The 10,979-nt window shown below is 42.1% G+C and overlaps 1 protein-coding gene across 1 annotated transcript; it reads right to left on the reverse strand.

Moving 5' to 3' along the window:
- Positions 1-580: 580 nt before the first annotated feature.
- tmem115 (transmembrane protein 115) lies at positions 581-7,511 on the reverse strand. Its single transcript, XM_028410675.1, has 3 exons — positions 6,051-7,511; positions 3,863-4,227; positions 581-3,031 (listed from the first exon to the last, which is right to left on the reverse strand). Exons 1-3 carry the CDS (start codon positions 6,540-6,542, stop codon positions 2,740-2,742), a joined length of 1,149 nt encoding a protein of 382 aa, XP_028266476.1. The 5' UTR covers positions 6,543-7,511; the 3' UTR covers positions 581-2,739.
- Positions 7,512-10,979: the final 3,468 nt, after the last annotated feature.

The raw sequence follows: 10,979 nt of genomic DNA on the forward strand, positions 1-10,979 counted from the left end.
GGCAGGGCTGGAGATGGTGGTGTGGCAGAACATCAGGCTCACAGGACTCAGTCAGAAACCTCAGACTGCTAACTGCAAATAATCCCTAATAAAATTCCACAACTACCAGATTACATCACATCACAGTGTTCTACAGGATGTTTTGGGAATCTAAGCTAAGTGCATTATCTGCTTCTAGAGCAACTAGCATTGCACATGTATGGTATGAAAAACAGTAGGCGACAGTAAGTGCAGTTTATGTAGACACTTTGAATGGCAAATGCAGTTTGAGATTTAAGATATGAGCCTGAAAGACACCTTCTCACACTCATTCATTCACAAAGAACATACTGCCAAAAAATATCAATACAGTCAAACCAACAGAGGGAAAAACAGGATCTAATACACAGAATTTTACTCAAATATGGCTTATCACTTCCCATTCATATCATATTCGACTCAGTAAAGTTACTATTAGCCTATAACATATAGGGCCAACTAAAAAACAAAAAAGCAAAGGAGAAGAATCCTTTTCTATGAGTGCACATTATGTTTATGCAAGGTGCTCACATTTTTCTTTTCTTTAAAAAGTCCATTTTGATGGTTATTTGTCTTGCTTTACAATATCCAATATGAAATTTGACCTTTTATTACAGATAGGAAGAGATTTTATGAATGTAAAAGCTGTTTTGGCTGATGATGGAGCACTTGAAAGGGATCAATAACCTGCTTTTTTATTTAGTGTTTATAAAATTGTGTGTATGCTCAGTCAGTGGCAGATATTATCACAAAATTAATAAATTATATTATCAAAAAGAAACACCAGACGTTTTAATGAAACGGCTAAAGGACATTCACTTTGTGAAGCTCCCAGAATTGAATCATCTTCTGTGGGTTTAATAGGCCTGTGTGAGGAGGAGCCGAACAGCAGCAACACCTCAAAAGTGTCATCCAGCAGGGTCAAGGAGGCTTTTACTGACTGATCCGACCACTAGAATTTCTCATTTGATTTGTAAACACTTCCAATCTCACATTGTTGTTTCACATTTTAAATAATTTATTGGTTACAAATGACTTTAATCAAAAAGACAGGTGAGAAATAGAACTATTTGATTGTTACCACCATAGAATGCAACACCCACAGTGCTGACTGTCCACAAAATAAAGGTGTTTTTTTATAGAGATGAATCAGTCTATCTCCCTCAAAAAATATTGGGCACTGCACATGCCTGGCACTGCGATTTTAGAAATGAACGTTGTTACAAGTGCAAAAGAATGAGAGAGGGAAACCTGTACCAGCATGAGGACCAATCAGTGCAGAGCAAAATCAAGCAGATACAAGCATTGTATCACATACACCGAGTTATTATTAGCAACTGCTTATATATTGCTTGCAATTTCAGAATGTGTAAATGGGTACAGAATTAGCATAGGCCTGAAACCTAAAGAAAACACAGTCCCATTTCCACTTGAGCCAAGACACCGTATAAACTGGAAATAAAAAACAGAACAGAATGCAATCATCATATTAAAGACAGATATAAATGCTGACACTCAGAAACCTTGTTTTTCTGAAAGCTACATAAGGTAATCCAGCTAGCATGTGTACTACTGTGCTGGATTACCTTCTTTTTTAACAATTGTTGTAACTGAAGAGACAAACTGCTGCTGTCTTGGGATGCAAACACAACATTGTAATACATTCCAAAGGTGACTTGGCTTTTAACATCAGCATTTTTGTCTTTCTATACCAATCAACCAATGATTATATCCCAAATGTTTTCAAATATGATGCTAACATAGTGGAACCGATATCTGTTATCTTTGAAACTATTTTCAAATAAAGAGTGTATACATGACCTGCTTATTGATCATTGCATTCTGTTCACATTTGAAAACAGGGTTTTAAGATCATAATGTATAAAACAAAATTATCATCCAGGCATCAGTTCTAAGGAAACAAAAGTATGTTTTTGTTGTTCAGACTGTTTTCACTGCAACACAAACTGGATTTTTTTTTTAAACGTTTTAAATGTTTAATGTCCATTTTTCTGCCTGTGGCTTCACAGATATCAGGTACAATAACCTGGTCTGGAAAGTTCTTCACACCTGGCACTTTCTGAACCCTTGAAGTCCGGTATCATTGTTCATCAGCAGGACACACCTGCAGCTTCTTTCCTCTGGTTCAAGCCTTTCATACTTTCTCTGTTACACACAGGGTTAAATATTAATGAACCAAGCTGACATTTACCAAATCGATAAGTCTTTCGTCAAAAATCCATCACGTGTCCCTGTTGTTGACAGCTTCCATGTGGCAGGCAATAAACAAACAAATATGGGTGCTCTAAAAAAGGCTTACAAAAAAGAATATTGTACACCCATTTTTAAATTTATTCAGAAAGCAAGAAACACGTGAAGCAGTGAACAGAGCTCTATCTGTCTGGATTAGGTCCGGACGGGACTTTCAGTTTGATACAGAAAGAAAGGAGGATGAAGTGTTCGGTTTTCTCAGCTACACTGAGCACTGACGACCAACATGTCTGAACTGAAAGCACTGTACAGTCTCTTAGGCTTCACAATGACAGTGACAGTGTGAGTGCATGTATGAACTGGTTAAAGATGTTTTGTGTAATATCAAGTGTAAGCCTAGTCACTGTCACCAGATATATTCATACACTAGTCAGAGACAGTGAAAACACTCGTGTCGTTTCCAGTATCACCAAACAGAGCGTGCGTATCTCTACACATGTGTATTATTTGCTATGATCTAGAAGTTGCATCCTCAAAGCTGATAATGCTGGGCTCCAGGTGTTGTGCTCCACCTGAGGATGGTGCTCCACTGCCCTGTAATGCTGAAGATGAGGAGGCACTGTTGGGTCCCCCAGCTGTTCTCACTGAGGAGGAGGAGTCACGGCCACCCAGAGGCAGGAGTGGCTGCATATCGGTTCTGACCTCATCCTCATCGTCGTCTTCCTCGTCATCCATGTTGGGCCAAGCGGACTGGTCCTCTACGTGCTTTAGACGCTCGTTCAGAGCTTTCAGGGCCAGTTGTCTAGGAGGAACAGGCAAAAGGATGTTCACTGATGTCTGATTGAAATAAGCAGAGCAGGTCTAAATGGCTCTTACCGCAGAGCCATGCTGTTTTAAGTAGTTTTACACCAGGGGCCTTAACTTGCGGCCCGCGGGCCAATATTCTGTGGCCCCCCACTTGACATCAAAGTTTAGTGTAAGTGCGGCCCGCACATTTTTCTCACACACACTTATTTGCTGAGGCTTGCCCTGTGCGTTTATTTGTTTTATCTCTTATGGGCTACCATAGCTCAGGCATGTGACAGATTCTGGTGCCAACTTGGTCACGTGGTTGGAACGTGATTAACTAAGAGGTTCTGAGGTTCTATGTTCTGAAGAACTGTTCATGTGCTGACCTGTCATTAATAAGAAATTGAGAAGATTGGACCAGTTGTACTTTTTTGGAAATATTTGAAACCCTTTTTTGTAGAATACTTGATGCCCAGCCTCACCCAGACTCTACCCCCGCAGCCCCCCAGGTAAGTTGAGTTAGAGACCCCTGTTTTACACTGTCTTGCTGAAATAAGCAAGAATACTTACTAATTACTAGTTTACAGCGGGTCTCTATTGATGAGTTGCCTTGTTATGACAACTGTACTGGGGGTGACTTTTTTAATATTTATTAGCTTTATTACTAATTTAGTTTTAAATATTTAAAATTGAAATCATGCATCATCATGGGCATGAGCACATTGATTGACAGGTCTGACAGTGCAAGCTTGCTGTTTCCACTGGTGATGGTCAGAGCCTCCCACAGAGCCTGCGATTGGCGTTTCTGCCTGAAGTTACCTTAATTTGCACTGTTCTGACTCACCTCCTCCTTTCTGCATCTTGTGGGTCTGTCCCTGGCAGGCTGATCGTAATGGATGAGGGTGCCCCCACATCATATCTCTTGACCATCTTCCTGCACACCTTCATCTTCACCAGGGCTGCATGAATAAGCCCTGCCAGCAGTCCCACAGCTGGCTGCAGTGCCTCAGGGAAGAAACTAGCGAAGGCAAAGTGGTCTGACATGTCTCCACGGCCCCGGCTGTGCCTCTGGTAGAAGCGCAGGTAGACCCAGCTGGACAAGGCCCCATAGCTGTATGCAGCCAGTGGTGCAGAGCTGTCAAGCAGCCCAGACAAGCGGAGAATGGCGAGGAGGAGGAGGACCAAAGCTGGAGCTGCTTTGAGTCTCACCTAAAATGGAAGTGAGAAAAGAGTTTAGTTGTTGTGAAGAAAAATCATTAGGGCAGCTACCATTGGGTCTGACAGTTCCCACAATTCAGTTAAGTCAGCAACACTCAGGAATGGGAACACCAAATAATAGCTGGTTACATGCCAGGGTGGCAGAAAAGAGTTACAGTTAAAATGCTTCAGTTCAATAGAGTTCACTTCCTAAACAGGTCAGCTGAGACAAGGGCGATTACAGTTACACAACAAGCACAAATTGCAGGAATACGGGCAGCTAAAGCAGCAGGTAACATCAGCAAGGTTAACAAAAATCAATTTAGAGAACTCATGGAGTAACACATGTAGAGGTAGGATCCTGAGCTTTACAATCGGTAATGTCTTCAAACTGTAACCAGTGAATGACAGCAAGGATTGGTGTAATATGATTCCTACAAAAAGCCAGACAACAATGTGTTGTATTTGTATGTTTCACCTGCTGAGACCAGCAATAATCCTGCTGAAAAGATAAAAGCACAGATGATATTTCCTAAGTCTACAAAAGAGAAGAACGACTTCATCTTAGTGTGAGCTGGATAAACAAGACTGCACCACTCTTAGCATCAAAGGGCAACTTTGAAGTCAAAAAATAACCCTGCTTGAAGATTGCTGACCCCATTAAGATGCTAGTGTTTTGGCCTAGGGGGAAATCCTAATCACATTTGGTGTTGGGTAACTGCAGGTACTGTAAATATAGGACATACAGTTTATAATTTCAGCAGGACATGATAGCAAATAAGGAACAGGAAGAAACCCAATTTAGCCCTCTGCTGGGTCCAACAACCAATCCAGGTCACAAAATGCAGGACATGGTCGACTGGGTCAAAGGCTGAGCTGATGTCAAGAAGAATTAAAATGGGGTGCAGACCAGCGTCAGTGTGAGCTGTAAGTAATTGGGGATGTAGTCACAATGCTGCACCAGTTTCTGAGATTACAACCAAAGATGTGGGACGTGAGAGTGGAGCTGAGGTAGGCAAGCAGGTATGAAAGCAGCCAGCTCTTGATGCTTGTACAGTTGTCATAAAAAAGTAACTTCCATCCGGGATATTAACATGTCTACTTCTGCACTCAAGCTGGACATTTCAACATGGGATTCTATGGAGGTTGACTTGCTTTTGGAGCTAATGCTCCCAGGCTGCAGGGGGAACTGAAGGCTTTTACACTCGGAGATTTCTTGCTTCTTGGGTTCATTTTCATTGGGGTTTTGTCTGACCTGTTTGAGTACACTCGCTTCACCTTCGCTGATTGAGTGGTGCAATCAAAAACCTGCAGCTTCATGAGACGTATTCGTATTTATCTACAAGCTTACTAAAGCTCATAAAGTGTTCATGTCAATGATGTGTCCATGACAAAAACCATTAGCTAAAACATTGTGAGTATAAAAAAGTTATTATACAGCACTGGTATAATGTATTGCATCACATGTTAAGATTCTATAAATCCCTGTGGGCACTGCTATAAAAGCCAAATCATGCAAGCTATTCTTCAGCCCGAAACGGTGTACAAAGTGTTTCTAGGACTGACACAGATACATGATTACATGTAACATGTATCTGTGTCATGTAACATGTAATGCAGACATCAATGAGATTCTGGCTTACCTAAACTAAATAGTAAGCATATGTACAGACTTCAAGGGCACATGGTTAGCCTTCCACTGCTGATAACATTGTTGTATTTTGTCAGTATATTAAAATATCAGATGAATAAGGAGTGTAGTTACTCCTTATTAAGCTGATACTATAGACAGGCAAAAATACACAGAACTGGTTTTTATTATTTGTTAGCCATACCTGTGGCACTCTGAGTACTGTCGTATCCCCCATGGTCTGCTTCAGCGCCACCAGGACCCCTCCCAGGAATCCTGCTGCTCCGTAGACACGCACAGCAAACAGGAAGTCCAGGTCAAAAGTGGCCACATAGGTGAGGAGGTAAGAGAGACCTGCCAGGATGCCTGCAGATATATTAACCACTGCAAAAAATATCAAGAGCTCCAGAGCACCCCACAATGGCTCCAATAGGCGTCCACAGGCCATAACTGTCCCCACATTTGCTGCCACACCCCATGCATGCTGCTCCACTAAGCCATGGGTTACCAACGTCCACACCCAAAAGTTGGGTGGAAAAAGGTAGCCAGGGGTTACCCCCAGCGCATACGTAGTGTCAACAGCCCATGACAGCAGGTACAGCAGAACCACCACTGCACTTATACTCTTCACTACAACGCTGGTACTGGCAAGGGCAGCCAGGAAGTGCTGCTGTGCCACTGGCAGGTAACGATTCATGGTTGTCTGTTTAGAAGGTCCTCCTTGAGCAAACAGACCCAAGAAAGTAAATCAGTTGTTTTTTTAATTGCAGTCGTGGGTGCTGTTGAAATTAATTGTACCAAGCAGAACAGGATACACCAGTAAGTCCTGACGGCATCAAAATCCACACAATCTCGTGAGCCTTCATCCGGGATACAGTCTGTCCACGGGTCAAAGGTAGCTTTGGTAATAAACTCAGTGAGGGTCTATTCCTTCGTGAAGAAATCCGACGGGTAAATTGAAACCTTTAGAGGTTATCTGAGAGTGAAGAACAACAACAAAACAAGAAACCACACTGTTTCTTTCAGTTCACCAAGCTAGCTAAACTTTATGAGAAGACAAACTGTAAGATGTGATGGTCTAGCTGCGACCTACATCCGCTGTGGACGTAAAAGTAGTACGAGTACTTGCAAATGACTGTTAACAAACGTTCGTGTAATGAACCAGGTATGCAAATCCTGACTAAAACAAATGCCCAACTTCTTCAGAGGATCCTGTCTGGATTAGGCTGTAAACACAGGGCAGCTGAGGTTAGCTTGCTGTCAAACAGAAAGGGTCTTCAGGTGTATGTCCAGCATCGACAGCAGCAGACGTTATGTCTTGAAATGTAATGATGGCAGCTAGCGTCAGAAAAACCTGTATAAAGAAACCAGTCCCTGGAGCTCCAGTCCTGGCCCCCTGCTCTCTCTTTGGCCGGTATCTACCGGGCCAGCCCGAGGATTTCCCGTAGCTAGCAACAGGCCTTCAAAACAATGTTAGAGGCGTTCACGAACCTGGTTTATTTTTCGTGTAGTTCAAAGGTTTTCCCTACAACCTCTGCGTGAGTTGCTTCTTTTATCATTCTTGTGTCTTTCGAGAGCAAGTTGCCAAAGAAATAGGTTTATCTCAGCTGGTACTTCTCCTCCCAGTAACAGCACTCAGCTAACTGCCCCGCGCCGTCTGCCACCGTCATCAACAATCGGTGGAAAACGTCCTAACGTATTGCTTAACAGCAGAGCACCATGGGAAAGCGAGTCCTTTGCGATTCAGAGATTCATACGCAAAGTACAGACACGTTTGCATATTGAGAAACGGAATAGGTTTAGTAGGTCACAATTCCAGCTCATCAGCTCATTATTACACTTACTTAATATTTCTTATTGTTTTGTATTTCACAGAGTTGTTTGCATGTTTTCATGTCTCCTGTCATTTAAAAAACAAAAACAACACAAATGTATCTATTTTCTTCTGAACCTAGAACACACACACATGCGCACACACACAGAAGAAGAAGAAACAGCGACACAGACTGGAACTTCACTCTCCACTCTCAGGAATGTGGTTTCTTTCCAAGAACAAACATACGGTAGGCTGACCTTATAGACCTTATAGAACCATGCACTTTAAAAAGAAGCTTCTGGCTGTGGCTGATACTACACTAACAAAACTAACTACACTAACAAATTTCTAATCCCAGTTATATGGTGACAATATGGTAAAAAACTAAATTATGCAGACAAGATATCACACAAAAATGGCAGTTCCTTGGTAAATATACACTCAACAAAAATATAAACGCAACACTTTTGTTTTTGCTCCCATGTTTCATGAGATGGACTTGAAGATCTAAACTTCATTCCAGATACACAATATTACCATTCCTCTCAAACATTGTTCACAAATCTGTCTAAATGTGTGATAGTGAGCACTTCTGCTTTGCTGAGATAATCCATCCCACCTCACAGGTGTGCCACATCAAGATGCTGATCTGACATCATGATTAGTGCACAGGTGTACCTCAAACTGCCCACAATAAAAGGCCACCCTGAAATGTGCATTTTGTTTCTGCTTTATTGGCGGTCTGGGGACTCAGAACCAGTCAGTATCTGGTGTGACCACCATTTGCCTCATGCAGTGCAACACATCTTCTTCGCATAGAGTTTATCAGATTGTCTATTGTGGCCTGTGGAATGTTGGTCCACTCCTCTTCAATGGCTGTGCGAAGTTGCTGGATATTAGTGGGAACTGGTGCACGCTGTCGTATACGCCGGTCAAGCACATCCCAAACATGTTCAATGGGTGACATGTCCGGTGAGTATGCTGGCCATGCAAGAACTGGGACATTTTCAGCTTCCAAGAATTGTGTACAGATCCTTGCAACATGGGGCCGTGCATTATCTTGCTGAAACATGAGGTGATGTTCATGGATGTATGGCACAACAATGGGCCTCAGGATCTCATCACGGTATCTCTGTGCATTCAAAATGCCATCAATAAAATGCACCTGTGTTCTTCGTCCATAACAGATGCCTGCCCATACCATGACCCCACCACCACCATGGGCCACTCGATCCACAACATTGACATCAGCAAAGCGCTCACCCACACGACGCCACACACGCTGTCTGCCATCTGCCCTGAACAATGTAAACCGAGATTCATCCGTGAAGAGAACACCTCTCCAACGTGCTAGACGCCATTGAATGTGAGCATTTGCCCACTCAAGTCTGTTACGGCGACGATCTGGAGTCAGGTTAAGACCCCGATGAGGACGACGAGCATGCAGTTGAGCTTCCCTGAGACGGTTTCTGACAGTTTGTGCAGAAATTGTTTGGTTATGCAAACCAATTGTTTCAGCAGCTGTCTGAGTGGCTGGTCTCAGACGATCTCGGAGGTGAACCTGCTGGATGTGGAGGTCCTGGGCCGGTGTGGTTACTCGTGGTCTGCGGTTGTGAGGCCGGTTGGATGTACTGCCATATTCTCTGAAACGCCTTTGGAGACGGCTTATGGTGGAGAAATGAACATTCAATGCACGAGCAACAGATCTGGTTGACATTCCTGCTGTCAGCATGCCAATTGCACGCTCCCTCAATGCTTGTGGCATCTGTGGCATTTTGCTGTGAGACAAAACTGCACATTTCAGGGTGGCCTTTTATTGTGGGCAGTTTGAGGTACACCTGTGCACTAATCATGATGTCAGATCAGCATCTTGATGTGGCACACCTGTGAGGTGGGATGGATTATCTCAGCAAAGCAGAAGTGCTCACTATCACACATTTAGACAGATTTGTGAACAATGTTTGAGAGGAATGGTAATATTGTGTATCTGGAATGAAGTTTAGATCTTCAAGTCCATCTCATGAAACATGGGAGCAAAAACAAAAGTGTTGCGTTTATATTTTTGTTGAGTGTATGATGTAGAGTAGGACTTTGTGAAAACCAGAAAAGGAGTTTTTTAAATAATATTTTATATAAAAACAAATGTAACCACACCAGTTCTATAAGTCCAAGTAATAGCAGATATAGTGAAACACAACGTTGTCACTGTTACAGAGGTAGCAATGACAACATTGTCCAATATTTTCATTTGCAAATTAAAACTGTGGATAACGTCTGGCGCAGAACTGGTAAAACCTGTCAACAGAATCGAATATGCCATTTGGAGTTCATTCCAGAAAATGCACAGTAGGTATAAAACCTCACTGTCTTTACTATGAGTGTTGGAGTATGTGAACAAGAAAGAGAAAAAGACACTGTAGTGGAAATCGGACTTGAATGCAATGTTCGAATCTTTGTTAGAATGTATAATTTAGCTGTGTTGAAGGCAGACGTGTGTGTGGTGAGGAGAGGCGCTGTCATCTGTTGTAAATAAATCAAGAAAAATATTATTTAGACCATGTTTGTTTTATTTACAAATCTTCAAAAAAAGGACCTAAAAGCAATTCAAGATCATACACATTATCCACCGATAGTCTACACAACAAGCTTTGACTAGAGCCAATCTTAAAAGACAGCAGACTTCATCTTCTTCTCCTTGGCTACAATGGAATTGTGAGAGAGTCGGCTCTACATGTCTGAGTACATTGATCTGTATTAAATAAATACGTAAATTCAAGTAGAAAGCTGTCAAACCAAAAGAGCAGTCGACATGTGCTGAGGGAAAACCTTGCTCCTTTGCCACAGAGATGACATGGGTGGATCATTCTGGTGATATGGTAACAAACTTACAAAGAAAGGGGAGAGAAGCGCTTGATATCATCATTTTGCTTTTAGCTGAGGGGTGTCAGACTCACATTGCCTGACCCAGTACTTGTGAGCTTACATGCACACAGTCGGCTATTTAGATCAACATCTGGATGCCAATTGTCATATGAATATATGTAAAGTATTATGTCTACAGGTCAGTATTTTTTTGGGTAGAGCTGCTCGGTTATTATATATACACTCAAAGCTTGTTAAAGATATCATTGTGCTCAGTAACACACTGGTTGGTCCACAGGCTCTGCACAAGTTCACATGTGTTGGGTCAGAATGGCCGACTGTCACTTCTTATACAAACAAAAACTCTGTATTAACAATACTAATATGAATCCATAAAAACAAGGTAATGAGAGAACAATTGAATACCAAATAAGACATTGTACAAAAATAAAAATA

The sequence above is a fragment of the Parambassis ranga genome, chromosome 7 (genome assembly GCF_900634625.1).
Source record: "Parambassis ranga chromosome 7, fParRan2.1, whole genome shotgun sequence".
Lineage (NCBI taxonomy): Eukaryota > Metazoa > Chordata > Actinopteri > Ambassidae > Parambassis > Parambassis ranga.